At 42.8% G+C, this 17,508-nt stretch overlaps 1 protein-coding gene across 2 annotated transcripts in view; it reads right to left on the reverse strand.

Annotated features, from left to right (window-relative positions):
• The window catches only part of IFT81 (intraflagellar transport 81), a 251,786-nt gene that overhangs the window by 14,051 nt on the left and 220,227 nt on the right, over positions 1–17,508 (reverse strand). For both annotated transcript variants that reach the window (XM_069755306.1, XM_069755309.1), the window contains exon 18: positions 14,475–14,520. In XM_069755306.1, the coding sequence (XP_069611407.1) occupies positions 14,475–14,520 (46 nt within the window). The remainder of the gene's footprint in view (positions 1–14,474; positions 14,521–17,508) is intronic.

Raw genomic sequence — 17,508 nt, forward strand, 5'->3', positions numbered from 1 at the left:
TGATCCGATGTCTTATTCTAAAGAAATCCATGTTTTTCTTATATGTAAATGAGCTGTTCAGGACTATGGGCCGGATATTGATCTGCATGATAATCCGCCTCCAGAGATTATTTTACATGACAAGGGGCATTAACAATGTGAGACTGTCAGTCATTACATGTCTCAAACTGGTAACACCCCCTTTCATTTATAATAAATCCGGGAGGCAAATTCTCAGGGAGATCTGTGACCGGCCCACAGATCTTAACATCTCATTTATTGTACATATTGAGAACAACATAGATTCTCTGGAACAAGACATTGGATCACAGCTATCAAGGTATCATTTTATTCCACTTTCTATCACCTGTATACCAATATAGATGGGTTACAAGGGCTGATTCTAGAGACAAATTTACTTAAATGGGGCAATGAGTACCATATCAACCAAAAGATTAACTATAGACACACTAGCCAACGGGGCTCTTTCTGACGAAACTTAATACAGCTGTTATCTTTTTTTAAAGGGGATTGGTCATCAGGTTATTACCACCTAATCTGAGAACACCATAATGTAATATAGTGTTATACAGGCACTGACACCTGCTGGCATATAGGGTTGGCAGCTGCCTAGGGCCCCTGCTACTCCAGGGGCTCTCAGCCAGTGGCATGTTGCTAATAGCGGCACACCATGCAGCTGCTATGGGGCCCGTGAGTCAGAGCCAGCAGAGCAGCAGCAGTAGACAGGAGGCAGAAGCCTGTCCCCGCTGCTAAACAGAAATGAATATTCACTCCTCCCCACGCCCCCATGGGCGTGAAGAGGGGTGAATATTAATTTCACTGTTGTAGCTGGCAGTGTTAGCTGCAGGCTGCGGCTAACATATTGCATGTAACGCCGGTGCTTCCGCATCGGGGCTAGGAAGTAGAGGGGGGCCCCTGCAGGCGGCTAACATTGAGGGCAATCTGGTCTGTTTATCCGGCACCCAAGGCTCTGGGGGGACCCTGGCCAGATTGCCCTGATGTGCGGCGGGCAGGGATCGGACCTGCTTCCTGCTCGCGCTTCTTGTCTGACACAGCAGCGCAGCTGGATGATGTCAGCATTCAGCTTGTGGCTGTGCCGGAAAGGAAGCTGCAGGTGATGCAGATGCTGCTGGGGAATGGACAGAGAGGTGAGTGTGTGTAGGTAGTGGAGAGGGCAATGATGTGTGTGATGGAAAGGACGATGGGGATGGTAGGGGAAGAAAGCAATGATTGAGGTGGTGGAAAGGGCAATGATGAGGGAGAAGGCAATGATGGAGGAGATGGAAAGGGTAATGATGGGGTGGAGGGGAGAACAATGATGGAGGTGGTGGAGAGGGTACTGAGGGGGGCTACATTACATTCTATGAGGGAGGCTACATTACATTCTATGAGGGGGCTACCCCAACCCCTGCTACATAATTAAGACGCGTACTACCTTATATTATACCTGATATTAGTGCGTTTTACCGCTCAGTCGGTGGTCTTGTATTTATTTCTATGAAGTTACATAGTGGGCCCCAAGAATGATTTTCTCTGGTGTGTCCAAGGTGCTCCAGTCTGACGCTGCTTACAGCCAATAAAAACCCAAAAGTCATTATCTCAGTAAATTAGAATACTTTATAACACCAGCTTGAAAAATTATTTTAAAATCTGAAATGTTGGCCAACTTAAATGTATGCTCTGTAAATGCACTCAATACTTGGTCAGGGCTCCTTTTGCATTAATTACTTCATCAATGCAGCATGGCATGGAGGTGATCAGCCTGTGGCACTGCTGAGGTGTTATGGAAGCCCAGGTTGCTTTGATAGCAGCCTTCAGCTCATCTGCATTGTTGGGTCTGGTGTCGCTCATCTTCCTCTTGACAATACCCCATAGATTCACTATGGGGTTAAGGTCAGGCGAGCTTGCTGGCCAATCAAGCACAGTGATATTGTTGTTTTTAAACCAGGTATTTGTTCTTTTGGCAGTGTGGACAGGTGTCAAGTCCTGATGGAGAATAAAATTTCCATCTCCAAAAAAGCTTGTCGGCAGAGGAAAGCATGAAGTGTTGTAAAATTTCCTGGTAGACAGCTGCACTGACTTTGGTCTTAGTAAAACACAGTGGACCTACACCAGCAGATGACATGGCTCCCCAAACTATCATTGATTGTGGAAACTTCACACTAGACCTCAAGCAGCTTGGATTGTGTGCCTCTCCGCTCTTCCTCCAGACTCTGGGACCTTGATTTCCAAATTAAATGCATAATTTACTTTCATATCAAAACAATACCTTGGACCACTGAGCAACAGTCCAGTTTTTTTTCTCCTTGGCCCAGGTAAGACGCTTCTGGCATTGTCTATTGGTCATGACTGGCTTGACACAAGGAATGCGACACTTGTAGCCCATGTCCTGAATATGTCTGTGTGTGGTGGCTCTTGAAGCAATGACTCCAGCGGCAGTCCACTCCTTGTGAATTTCATCCAAATTTTTGAATTGCCTTTTCTTAATCAGTTCAAGGTTGCGTTATCCCGGTTGCTTGTGCACCTTTTTCTACCATACTTTTTCCTTCCACTCAACTTTATATGCTTGAATACAGCACTTTGTGAACAGCCAGCTTCTTTAGCAATGACCTTTTGTGGCTTACCCTCCTTGTGGAGTGTGTCAATGACTGCTGGACATCTGTCAAGCCAGCAGTCTTCCCCATGATTGTGGAGCCTACTGAAACAGACTAAGGGACCTTTTTAAACACTTAGGAAGCCTTTGCAGGTGTTTTTTTTGTTAATTACGGTACTCTAATTTACTGAGATAATGACTTTTGGGTTTTCATTAGCTGTAATCCATAATCATCAACATTAACAGAAATAAACACTTGAAATAGATCACTCTGTTTGTAATGATGCTATATAATATAGGAGTTTCATTTTTTCTATTAAAGAACTGAAATAAATGCACTTTTTGATGATACTCTAATTTTGTGAGAATCACCTGTATGCCTTATGAGGACATCTATAACGAGTAATAAGTACCTTTGCAAAATTACAACATGACATAATTATACATAATAAACTCATCGGCACTATCATTAACTCTGACTATATAACTTTTGCTATATATAGTGATCTTACAACCACTGATATAATTGTGAGTGTGTTTATTCATACTATTTGGATGGAGGGTTTTGCTATTGTACTAAAGCACCTATTAATTTGTGCCTAAGAATGTGGGATAGTATTTTCCAACCGCAGATACATACATAGAAGCTTAACACTGCCAGGACCTGCCTTTCCCTAATAGGATTTGAGCAGTCTGAAGAACAGGTGTGACTTATAATTGGGATGATGAAAAAGGTGTTGTGAGTGCACAGTGTCTCCATGGAGAGTGACTTTCCATTATTTATATGAAATGCAACCGACAAGGATCACATTACAGCTGATGAATCATTGCAGGAACCTCTGCTGACGTCACAACCTTCAGCCTCTACCCAAAAGCAAGCACAATGCTTGTTTCTCACAGTCTGCACTAGAGAATGGGGGTTTCATAGAACAATCATACAGCTTTAAAACTTGAGAAAAGCTGGTTTATCCAACAGAGGGCATGGGAAACAGACATTATCTGAAGAGCACAGCAAGTACTGCTTGGCTACAGTTGCTTTAGGTTATGATAAAGGCCCAGCTACTATTAATAGACATAGGAAAATAGAGAATCCCGCACATCCGAGTCATTTTTATATTTCGCTTTGTTTTAAAAGGAAAATCAGTATTTTAAACAATGTATACTAATAATTTCTAAGTACTTTCCAGAAAACGTAGCGTAATATTTGCATACTTTTTTTTCCTAAAAGTGAGTTTGCTTTAGTGAAGTTTGTGATCCTAACAATTTTCTCTTCCTGAGAAGCTACGGTAGCTAAAAAAGTATTGACATCTCATATATTTGTATTTAAGGCTTTTCCAAAGTATGGCCCTGATTCATCAAGACTGATTTTCATGCTGATCTTGATGAGGGGGCATGCTACAGTCAAATGCTCCTGATTCATTAAAGGGAATCTGTCACCCCCAAAATCGTATATGAGCTGCGGTCACCGACATCAGGGGCTTATCTACAGCATTCTGTAATGCTGTAGATAAACCCCCGATGTATCCTGAAAGATGAGAAAAAGAGGTTAGATTATACTCACCCAGGGGCGGCCCGCTGCAGTCCGGTCAGCGGCCCGGCGCCTCCTATCTTCATGAGATGACGTCCTTTTCTGGTCTTCACGCCGCGGCTCCGGCACAGGCGTACTTTGTCTGCCCTGTTGAGGGCAGAGCAAAGTACTGCAGTGCGCAGGTGCCGGGAAAGGTCAGAGAGGCCCGGCGCCTGTGCACTGCAGTACTTTGCTCTGCCCTCAACAGGGCAGACAAAGTACGTGTGCGCCGGAACAGTGGCAGGAAGACCAGAAGAGGACGTCATGGAATGAAGATGGGAGGCGCTGGACCGGACTGTGATGCCTATCGGACCCGGACCGCAGCGGGACCGCCTCTGGGTGAGTATAATATAACCTTTATTTCTCATCTTTCAGGTTACATCGGGGGCTTATCTACAGCATTACAGAATGCTGTAGATAAGCCCCTGATGCCGGTGGCCGCAGCTCATATACGATTTTGGGGGTGACAGACTCCCTTTAAGAGGTGCACAAGACTTAAAGAATCAGGAGCATCTGAATGAAGTGCGCTCCTGTGCACCTTTCCACAAATCTTACTCCAGTCCAGGGTCAGATTGGCCTGGCGGGGTATCGGGGAAGTCCCCAGTGGGCCCTTGTCTCTGGGGGCAGGAGAGGAGGAGAAGGGGAAAAAAAGTCTGTGGTTTTTAGGGACACGGGCCCTTTAAAAGCACAAACAGAGAAAGTGCAGGGGCGCGCGCACGCAGCGGTCATTACCTGAACTACGGGTCGCACGTCCCAATAGTAGCTGTCAAGTGTCCACCCATTGTCAACGGCGTATGACGTCAGTGTCATGCGCCGCATGCCATGGACGCACATCAGCCGCCAGTCTCTGCTAGGTCGGCGGCCAATTTACTATGTTTGTGCCGACCTGCAGAGAAAAGGATAAGGATGCCGCCCGGCGCTGGGAGCGCAGGAAGGTAAGAGGAATCTTCTGTCTGTCTCTCCATGAATCCAGGATAAGGGGCCAGGATGGATATAAGGGGGAGCAGGAAAAAAGGACCAGGATGGATATAAGGGGGCGGCAGGAATGGATGGATATATGGGGAGCAGGAAAAAAAGACCAGGATGGATATAAGGGGGGGTGGCAAGAATGGATGGATATATGGAGGGGGGAGCAGAAAAAAAGGACCAGGATGGATATAAGGATGCGGCAGGAATGGATGGATATACGGGGGGGGAGCAGGAAAAAAGGAACAGGATGGTTAGAAGGGGGAGACACGAATGGATGGATGTATGGGAAGGGAGAGAATTGTATATAAACCTTCACATTTATTGTAAATTATTAATCACAGGGTGAAATAAGCCCTTATTTAAATAGCTGCTATGCTCTGTTCACATTATGTTCGGGCCATATATAAGATGTGATACACTTTATTGATCTAGAGGAAAAATATAGTATCACAGCATATATCGGACAAATACTGCAAAATTCCAAAAGGATCCTATGCAGTAGATATACCTAGACAAGCATAACTTTTGAATATGCATCACTGGTATCAATGGATACCATTGCTTATTCATGACATAATAGTACTTTTTTTATTACAACATGAGAAAATGTGTGGATTGATCAAAACATATGATTCCCAAGTGATACCAAAGGGTTGTTTTTCAGTTTTTAACAAGCAGCCCATGGAGGAAGATAAAGCCCAAGGGCAATATCTCAGACTGTATTGTAAAACCATTGTGAAATGGACACCATTCATGGGAGAACATTAAAACTTGTCTCCCTTGACCCAATTTAGTGTTGAAAAAAATATAAATAAATAAAATAATAATAGTAATATGGTGAAGGGAAAACCACATGTGATATCCAACCCCAGAATAAGCAATTTTTAAAGAATGGATTTGTTAAGAATTTTACAATATGTAGCAAATGAAAACTGAAGATAAGGGGAACAGAAGGCGTTTACATATTTTCTATTACAGCAATAGCTTATATTGTCTGGAGAAATACAGATATGCTTTAATGTTTGTGAACCCTTCAAAGTTTTTCAAGCATATATTTGACCCCAAACTACATCTGATTTGCACATTTTGAAAGTAGATAAGAGAAAGGGAAACAAATCAAACAAAAGTTATAAATAATACAATTCTTTTCAGAGAAAAATGATCCACTATGACATGTCCGAGTAGCAAAAGTGTGTGACCTACTTGTCCAGCAATAACTGTATCGAAATGATCCACTATGACATGTCTGAGTAGCAAAAGTGTGTGACCTACTTGTCCAGCAATAACTGTATCGAAATGTTTCTGGTAATTGTTGGTTAGTCCTGACTCCTGAACATTAGGTCTTGGAGGAATTTTAGTCCATTACTCCCTATAAAACAGCTTCAACACTTATGTTGGTGGATTTTCTCCTATGGGCGGTTCACCACAGGTCCTTCTACATTTCTATAGGATTAAAGTCAGGACTTTGACTTTGCCATTCCAAATCTCTTTAACTATTTTTTGCAGGACAACTTGAGTCTTTTGGGTTGTTGTTTTGCTGCGTGATTACCGTTCTCTTAAGATTCAGCTCATGGGACAGATGTCTTGATATTTTCTCTTAGAATTTACTGAAAAAAATCTGAATTCACTCTTAGAATTTAGTGAAAAAAAATCTGAATTCACTAGTTCAATCTAAAGGTTCACATACTTTTGCCACTCACATACATGTGATATTGGATAATTTTCCTCAATAAAAAAAAAATCTAATATTTTGAACTCATTTGGTTCACTTTATCTACTTTCAATACTTATGTGAAAATCTGATCGAGTTTTAGGTAAATTTATGCAGAAGTATGGAAAATTCAGAATGGTTCAGGAACTTTTAACCCCTTAATCCCATATGACGTACTATCCCGTCCAGGTGACCTGGGACTTAATTCCCATGGACGGGATAGTACGTCATATGCGATCGGCCGCGCTCACGGGGGGAGCGCGGCCGATCGCGGCCGGGTGTCAGCTGCCTATCGCAGCTGACATCCGGCACTATGTGCCAGGAGCGGTCACGGACCGCTCCCGGCACATTAACCCCCGGCACACCGCGATCAAAGATGATCGCGGTGTGCCGGCGGTGCAGGGAAGCATCGCGCAGGGAGGGGGCTCCCTGCGGGCTTCCCTGAGACGATCGGTACACGGTGATGTGCTCACCGTGTACCGAGCGTCTTCTCCCTGCAGTCCCCAGGATCCAAAATGGCCGCCGGGCTGCATCCGGGTCCTGCAGGGAGCACTTCCGGGTCAGGATCAGGCTGCAGCTGCAGCTCTAATCCTGCCCGGCTGTATGTCAGATCACCGATCTGATAGAGTGCTGTGCACACTGTCAGATCGGTGATCTGTGATGTCCCCCCCTGGGACAAAGTGAAAAAGTAAAAAAAAAAATTTCCACACTTGTAAAAAAAAAAATAAAAAAAAAATTCCTAAATAAAGCAGAAAAAAAAAAATATTATTCCCATAAATACATTTCTTTACATAAAAAAAAAACAAAAAAACAATAAAAGTACACATATTTAGTATCGCCGCGTCCGTAACGACCCGACCTATAAAACTGGCCCACTAGTTAACCCCTTCAGTGAACACCGTAAGAAAAAAAAAAAAAAAAACGAGCCAAAAAACAACGCTTTATTATCATAACGCTGAACAAAGAGTGGAATAACACGCGATCAAAAAGACGGATATAAATAACCATGTTACCTCTGAAAACGTCATCTTGTCCCGCAAAAAACGAGCCGCCATATAGCATCATAACCAAAAAAATAAAAAAGTTATAGTCCTCTGAATAAAGCGATGCCAAAATAATTATTTTTTCTATAAAATAGCTTTTATCGTATAAAAGCGCCAAAACATAAAAAAAATGATATAAATGAGGTGTCGCTGTAATCGTACTGACCCGAAGAATAAAACTGCTTCATCAATTTTACCAAACGCGGAACGGTATAAACGCCTCCCCCAAAAGAAATTCATGAATAGCTGGTTTTTGGTCATTCTGCCTCACAAAAAAATCGGAATAAAAAGCGATCAAAAACTGTCACGTGTCCGAAAATGTAACCGATAAAAACGTCAACTCGTCCCGCAAAAAACAAGACCTCACATGACTCTGTGGACCAAAATATGGAAAAATTATAGGTCTCAAAATGTGGAGACGCAAAAACTTTTTTGCTATAAAAAGCGTCTTTTAGTGTGTGACGGCTGCCAATCATAAAAATCCGCTAAAAAACTCGCTATAAAAGTAAATCAAACCCCCCTTCATCACCCCCTTAGTTAGGCTAGGTTCACATTGCGTTAATGGGTTAACGCTAACGGACAGCGTTGCACGGCGAAAATGTCACAATTAACGCCGTGCAACGGGTCCGTTAGCACACCCATTGACAGCAATGTGATTTTCAGGTGTAGCGCATCGCTAGAGCGTGCCATTTTCGGCTCGCGCTAGCAAGGTGCCATTCTTTTGTGGCGCGCCTCAGACGCTGCTTGCAGCGTCCGCGGCGCGCCCGAGGTCCGATCCCCGATCTTCCAGAGCGGGGACGTTAACGCGACCACTAAACACGACACCTAAAAAGACATTGTGTTAGCGCAATCCGCTAGTGCTAAACGGATTTCCCTAACGCAATGTGAACCTAGCCTTAGGGAAAAATAATAAAATTAAAAAAAATGTATTTATTTCCATTTTCCGGTTAGGGTTAGGGTTAGGGTTAGGGCTAGGGTTGGGGCTAGGGTTAGGGTTTGGATTACATTTACGGTTGGGATTAGGGTTGGGATTAGAATTAGGGGTGTGTCTGGGTTAGGTGTGTGGTTAGGGTTACAGTTGGGATTAGGGTTAGTGGTGCGTTTGGATTAGGGTTTCATTTATAATTGGGGGGTTTCCACTGTTTAGACACATCAGGGGCTCTCCAAACGCGACATGGCGTCCGATCTCAATTCCAGCCAATTCTGCATTGAAAAAGTAAAACAGTGCTCCTTCACTTCCGAGCTCTCCCGTGCGCCCAAACAGGGGTTTACCCCAACATATGGGGTATCAGCGTACTCGAGACAAATTGGACAACAACTTTTTGGGTCCAAGTTCTCTTGTTATCCTTGGGAAAATAAAAATTTGGGGGGCTAAAAATCATTTTTGTGGGAAAAAAAAGGATTTTTATTTTCACGGCTCTGCGTTGTAAACTGTAGTGAAACACTTGGGGGTTCAAAGTTTTCACAACACATCTAGATAAGTTCCATGGGAGGTCTAGTTTCCAATATGGGGTCACTTGTGGGTGGTTTCTACTGTTTGGGTACATCAGGGGCTCTGCAAATGCAACGTGACGCCTGCAGACCAATCCATCTAAGTCTGCATTCCAAATGGCGCTCCTTCCCTTCCGAGCTCTGCCATGAGCCCAAACAGTGGTTCCCCCCCACATATGGGGTATCAGCGTACTCAGGACAAATTGAACAACAACTTTTGGGGTCCAATTTATTCTGTTACCCTTGTAAAAATACAAAGCTGGGGGCTAAAAAATCATTTTTGTGAAAAAAAAAAAGAATTTTTATTTTCACGGGTCTGCGTTATAAACTGTAGTGAAACACTTAGGGGTTCAAAGTTCTCACAACACATCTAGATAAGTTCCATGGGAGGTCTAGTTTCTAATATGGGGTCACTTGTGGGGGGTTTGTACTGTTTGGGTACATCAGGGGCTCTGCAAATGCAACGTGACTCCTGCAGACCAATCCATCTAAGTCTGCATTCCAAATGGCGCTCCTTCCCTTCCGAGCTCTGCCATGCGCCCAAACAGTGGTTCCCCCCCACATATGGGGTATCAGCGTACTCAGGACAAATTGGACAACAACTTTTGGGGTCCAATTTATTATGTTACCCTTGTGAAAATACAAAACTGGGGGCTAAAAAAATTTTGCGAAAAAAAAATAAATTTATTTTAACGGCTCTGCGTTATAAACTGTAGTGAAACACTTGGGGGTTCAAAGCTCTCAAAACACATCTAGATAAGTTCCTTAGAGGGTCTAGTTTCCAAAATGGTGTCACTTGTGGGGGTTTTTAATGTTTAGGCACATCAGGGGCTCTCCAAACCAACATGGCGTCCCATCTTAATTCCAGTCAATTTTGCATTGAAAAGTCAAATGGCGCTCCTTCCCTTCCGAGCTCTGCTATGCACCCAAAAAGTGGTTTACCCCCACATATGGGGTATCGTCGCACTCAGGACAAATTGCACAACAACTTTTGTGGTCTAATTTCTTCTCTTACCCTTGGGAAAATAAAAAATTGGGGGCGAAAAGATCATTTTTGTGAAAAAATAAGATTTTTTATTTTTACGGCTCTGCATTATAAACTAATGTGAAGCACTTGTTGGGTCAAAGTGCTCACCACACCTCTAGATAAGTTCCTTAAGGGGTCTACTTTCCAAAATGGTGTCACTTGTGGGGATTTCAATGTTTAGGCACATCAGGGGCTCTCCAAACGCAACATGGCATCCCATCTCAATTCCAGTCAATTTTGCATTGAAAAGTAAAATGGCGCTCCTTCCCTTCCGAGCTCTGCCATACGCCCAAACAATGGTTTACACCCATATACGGGGTATCAGCGTACTCAGGACAAATTGGCCAACAATTTTTGAGGTTCAATTTCTTCTCTTACTCTTGGGAAAATAAAAAATTGGGGGCGAAAAGATCATTTTTGTGAAAAAATATGATTTTTTATTTTTACGGCTCTGCATTATAAACTTCTGTGAAGCAATTGGTGGGTCAAAGTGGTCACCACACATCTAGATAAGTTCCTTAGGGTGTCTACTTTCCAAAATGGTGTCACTTGTGGGGGGTTTCAATGTTTAGGCACATCAGTGGCTCTCCAAACGCAACATGGTGTCCCATCTCAATTCCTGTCAATTTTGCATTTAAAAGTCAAATGGCGCTCCTTCCCTTCCGAGCTCTGCCATGCGCCCAAACAGTGGTTTACCCCCACATATGGGGTATCAGCGTACTCAGTACAGATTGTACAACAATGTTTGGCATCCATTTTATCCTGTTACCCTTGGTAAAATAAAACAAATTGGAGCTGAAATAAATTTTGTGTGAAAAAAAGTTAAATATTCATTTTTATTTAAACATTCCAAAAATTCCTGTGAAACCCCTGAAGGGTTAATAAACTTCTTGAATGTGGTTTTGAGCACCTTGAGGGGTGCAGTTTTTAGAATGGTGTCACACTTGGGTATTTTCTATCATATAGACCCCTCAAAATGACATCAAATGAGATGTGGTCCCTAAAAAAAAATGGTGTTGTAAAAATGAGAAATTGCTGGTCAACTTTGAACCCTTATAACTCCCTAACAAAAAAAAATTTTGGTTCCAAAATTGTGCTGATGTAAAGGAGACATGTGGGAAATGTTACTTATTAAGTATTTTGCGTGACATATCTCTGTGATTTAAGGGCATAAAAATTTAAAGTTGGAAAATTGCGAAATTTTCGAAATTTTCGCCAAATTTCCGTTTTTTTCACAAATAAACGCAAGTTATATCGAATAAATGTTACTACTAAAATGAAGTACAATATGTCACGAGAAAACAATGTCAGAATCGCCAAGATCCGTTGAAGCGTTCCAGAGTTATAACCTCATAAAGGGACAGTGGTCAGAATTGTAAAAATTGGCCCGGTCATTAACGTGCAAACCACCCTCGGGGCTTAAGGGGTTAAGCACCATTGTAAAGGTCACTGAATGGCAGTAAACGGCTAAGGCCTCAGGCACTAACCCATAGGCATGTGTCACGCTTAGTGGTCAGCAAGTGGTTGTCACAGCGGCTGTCAAATGGATTACAGTGCAATGAGAGTAGACCGATTCCCGATTCTACCCCGAGAACGAGCCTTCATATATGCTGTAAATGAGCTCTAAATAGAGGCCTCATCATGTAGCAGTTTCCACTTTCAGCTTTGTTTTGCTAACATGAAATTAAACCATCGGTTTTAAAATAAATTAACCACAATTTTCCTTTGCAACTGCATATCTGTAACTGAAGAAACACTTCTGTCAATCACACAGCATCTTGTCAGACCAAGGGAACTGCAGGCATTCAGAGTTTTACTGTAAAAGGAAATGTTTGACGTCTATTTTAGTCTATTGCCATCACTGTACAATGGAGAATGGAAAATAAAATAATAAACAAACTACAGCAGCATCCATAAATACAGTCCCTTTAATAACAATTTATTATGAAATGACAAAAACAAAACTAACTTTTCAGCTTTACTCTACATACCCATGGTAAATTAAACATCCTGTATCCCCCCAGTGTGGACGGATCATATTGCAAACATTCTACATTATAACAATATTCATATCCTCTGTAGGAGTAAAATCTATTCAATAAATCCAGATACTGTTAAGATGAACTACTTTAATAAAACACAAAATTAGTCATAAGGCAGAAAACGCAGTGGGAATAGGCAGAAATTAACAGAAGATCAATTATGTAGTAAAATATTGAGCAGAAATACACATTTTCTGGCCTTAGGGCCACATTGTGAGATGTAATCCATGGGCTACAATAAAACTTAAAGGGATATTAGCATCCGGGACATTTATGGCACTCGTATAATACACAATATCACTGTCTGACAGGAGCCGGTTCTGCTTCCAGGACTCCGATTCCCAATTTCCCTGCTTGCACTTCAGACAGGAGGACACGATGCCTATAAGGAGCTTTCTCCACTGTAGTCAATAGGAGTTGCTAAAATGGCCAAGTGTCTCACTACTCTCAAAAACTGCAATGCAAATTGGGGGACACATGCATAACTCCCAATGTTATCTACTCTTAACTGGAGTGCCACCAGATCCCTGTTCCATCCTTAAGTCTGTGTGTCAGAGTGCAGCAGGTCCGATGACGCCACTGCATTGTGCATGCTGGGCCTTATACACAGCACAGACAAGGGCAGTGGGGGAACGGGGTTAACTGGGTATTTTATTTTTGTAATCATTTTGCGGGGCAAGAGAAGAGGAACATAATACTGTGAAATGGGACTGTGAGGACATCATTCTACATTGGGATTGTGTATGGGGCTGTGTGGGGGGACAGCATTCTCAGTCACTGGCTGTGTGGGGTCATAATACTGTGCAAGGGGTCTGTGTTGGGACATAATACTGTGAAATGGGACTGTGAGGACATCATTCTACATTGGGATTATGTATGGGGCTGTGTGGGGGGACATCATTCTCAGTTAGTGGCTGTGTGGGGACATAATACTGTGAAATGGGACTGTGAGGACATCATTCTACATTGGGATTGTGTATGGGGCTGTGTGGGGGGACATCATTCTCAGTTAGTGGCTGTGTGGGGACATAATACTGTGAAATGGGACTGTGAGGACATCATTCTACATTGGGATTGTGTATGGGTCTGTGTGGAGGGACAGCATTCTCAGTCAGTGGCTGTGTGGGGACATAATACTGTGAAATGGGACTGTGAGGACATTGTTCTACATTGGGATTGTGTATGGGGCTGTGTGGGGGGACATCATTCTCAGTTAGTGGCTGTGTGGGGACATAATACTGTGAAATGGGACTGTGAGGACATCATTCTACATTGGGATTGTGTATGGGTCTGTGTGGAGGGATAGCATTCTCAGTCAGTGGCTGTGTGGGGTCATAATACTGTGTAAGGGGGCTGTGTGGGGACATAATAAAATGTAAGGGGGCTGAGTGTGGGACATACTACTGTGTAATGGAGCTGTGTGGAGACATAATACTGTGTAAGGGGGATGCGTGGGGACATCGTTCTGAATGGGGGCTGTATGGAGACATTGTACTGTGTAAGGGGGCTGTGTAGGAACATCATTCTGAAGGGGGGGCTGTGTGGTCATCAAATTGTATTGGGAACTATTGATCAAAATACAAGGGCTGAATAACAGGACAGTATTATGTATAAACTTTATAAAAACCAGTAAATTATATGGTTTTGCTGCTACAGGTAATCATACATGTTACAATAGGCCCTATCACAACATGTATTAGTGGTAATAACTAGTCAACATACAAACAATAATAATAATAATAATAAGCAGAATTAAGTTCAGCCGGTTGGTTTGGCCCTCCACAACAGTCACAGTACCTAATGCAGCCACTTAGAAAATTAATTCCCCCCCCCCTGCAATACAGACACAGCCTCAGCCTATTAACTCACTTTTCTCTTTGACACACAAAATACAAGCTAGTAGCCACCAGACATAGCTAAGCATGTTTGTGACGGAGTTGGGGGAAAAGAGAATGGCATCACAGGCCGCATGTGGCCACCAGGCTGATGTCTATACACCCCTGTTGTACAGAAATAAAATGTATGTCTTACCTTTCCCAAATTTTCTTGCTCTTGGATATTCTTTGAATATTGGTCCCTAAAACATAAAACAACAAATATTTGTGAGCTTTAATAAAAAATAAACCCTGATGACATAAAAAACCCATATACATCGAAGACCTTTTTTAGTTTTAGCAAGTATAGATTATTCACTATACAATTAAAATGATGCAATAATATAGTAGTTGTCCAGCATATAGTATCAGATGACAATAGGTTCAAAACTTCCATCTGATTTTCTCCAAACAAATTGTTTTGCTCTTTAAAGGGGTTGTTCAGTCCAAATCGATAAGTCTGTAGTCTCTCTGTGTGACTGCAGACTTATGAATCCCCCCGGCGCATGCACTGCGTGCTGCAGGGATTCGCCGGTTTCTAAGCTGGGACCAGAGAGTATGTATCCGTTAGGCCGGTGTCACACTTGCGAGTTGAATGCGAAAAACTTGGACGAGTCTCTTGCATGTCCCGTCACTGCCGCCGGCACTCGGGAACGGAGAGTTCAGCTGCATAGAAATACATGCAGCCGCACGCTACGTTCCAGAATGCTGGCGGCAGTGCTGGGACTTCATGCGAGAGACTCGTCCAAGTTTCTCGCATTGAACTCGCAAGTGTGACACCGGCCTTATACATACGCTTGGCCAGCGGGTGCAGCCTCATTCCCAAAGCCTGTATGGAGCCAGGCGGTACTCGGTCTAGTGACGCAGCCGGCCAGTGAGTGAGGCCTTGCTCCATACAAGTGCGTGGTGCGTGTGCTGGGGGGATTCCTAAGTCTGCTGTCATACAGAGTGACTGGAGACTTATCGATTTGGACCGGACAACCCCTTTAAATAGCCCTATTGTTTTCACAGAATTTTTTAAATGTATTTATTTTTGTGAACAAATGGGCGCACGGTGTAATGCAGCATTACTGATGAGAAATGTTTATTTCTATAATATGTATATTTTATAAGGATGTAGCAGCCCATTTCTTTAGAGCAAAAAATTCTTCGGTTACATGAAGGCACAAACTTCAAACATTTCATCTTTCTTTGCCAGCCACTAGGGGGCAGACTGGTATACAGTTCCTTTTCAAGGCCACTGGACCTCATACAGCCAGATATACAAGAGCCCCTAGTGGTGGCTGCGTGAAGCTGAGATTTTTAGGGAATAGAATAGTTCTCTGTACTAAATAAATGGAGCAAAAGAGGGGAGAAGCCAGCGCAGCCTAAGGTTAAGACGCAATACATAAAGTGCAAATGCACATATTAATTTCTAACTGTATTTTCAAAATGAGACATTTAGCAAACAATTGATCAATTCTTTGAGCCACCCCGCCTCTTCACGGCATTCTCATATTGGGGCAGTCCTACACTACGTTTTTTATATTCGCTGTGCCATAAAGGCCTCCTAAATGAACTAAAAGCAAGACCACATTAAAAGCATGCTGTACCTGGAGCATTACTGAGTCACCCCCATGGCGCCAGAGTAGGCAAGCGAGGATAAAGGTTGACCAGGTCCAGACAGACATTTCGGATCCAACCTCCACACTGCCCATCCAGAACCACAGATGAAGAGTGAGACAGGCTGAGGCACAGGTGCATAATTAAACAAAGCCTGAGGCAGGGCAGGGCCTATCAATCACTGAGACACAGAAAGAATGGCGCACATAACCCGGCGCGGCGCATGGCAACAGTGGTCAGCCACTTACCAATAACAGAGCAAAAGAGGGGAGAAGCCAGCGCAGCCTAAGGTTAAGACGCAATACATAAAGTGCAAATGCACATATTAATTTCTAGCTGTATTTTCAAAATGAGACATTTAGCAAACAATTGATCAATTCTTTGAGCCACCCCGCCTCTTCACGGCAATCTCATATTGGGGCAGTCCTACACTACGTTTTTTATATTCGCTGTGCCATAAAGGCCTCCTAAATGAACTAAAAGCAAGACCACATTAGAAGCATGCTGTACCTGGAGCATTACTGAGTCTCCCCTCTTTTGCGCTGATATTGGTAAGTGGCTGACCACCACTGTTGCCGTGCGCCTCGCCGGGTTCCGTGCGCCATTCTTTCTGTGTTTATGGCACCGCGAATATAAAAAAACGTAGTGTAGGACTGCCCCAATATGAGAATGCCGTGAAGAGGCGGGGTGGCTCAAAGAATTGATCAATTGTTTGCTAAATGTCTCATTTTGAAAATACAGTTAGAAATTAATATGTGCATTTGCACTTTATGTATTGCGTCTTAACCGTAGGCTGCGCTGGCTTCTCCCCTTTTTTGCACTAAATAAATGGAGCATAACAAGTATACGAGCATATATGGAAAACTCTCAAATCATTCATGCAGCCGAATTCTTAAACATATAAAGGGTGGGCGCAATTTACTGATAAAGCAGATATTACGAGCAAAGGGTCAATGGAAAATGTACAATTCTGCAAGTCACAATGAATGATACAGGATACAGATTTACAGTAAATTGGTGACATGGAGCCAATTTTTATCTGCAGTCTTCATGTGGGCAAACTTCTGTGTAGGAAGTTGTCATGGAAACCTTCTGTCATTTTCTCGTCTTCAGCAGCGGATCACATTAGTCCACTGCTCAGTCCCAATGAAATGACCACAGCAGACTGCAGAGGCTCTACATTTTATTCCACCCTTTATAAAAGTATGAGGTTTTCAACTAACCTACTGTAGAACAATGATTTTATATTCTAGTTTGCTATTACTGATGTAACACATATTTAGCAATAATAGCATAATCTGACAAGTAATTAGCATACACTCATCACTCACTCTGCTAGTCGTCTATGTGTTTGCACTTGTCCAGCCACATGGGTGAAATATAAAAACAAAAACAGTTGTCCGTAATAAATTACATTTCTGCGTTTCAGATTGTCCAAACTTAGAAAAGTGTCGGGTTGGAATGGACAACATAACGATTTGCATTTACCACTATGTTTTTCATGTACACTTTAGTCCAGTCATCCATCGTCTCCAAGTTTGGGGCCACATGTGGCTTGGGAGCCCAATCAAGATGTCTTCTAAAGTGGT

The sequence above is a fragment of the Ranitomeya imitator genome, chromosome 1 (genome assembly GCF_032444005.1).
Source record: "Ranitomeya imitator isolate aRanImi1 chromosome 1, aRanImi1.pri, whole genome shotgun sequence".
Classification (NCBI taxonomy): Eukaryota; Metazoa; Chordata; class Amphibia; order Anura; family Dendrobatidae; genus Ranitomeya; species Ranitomeya imitator.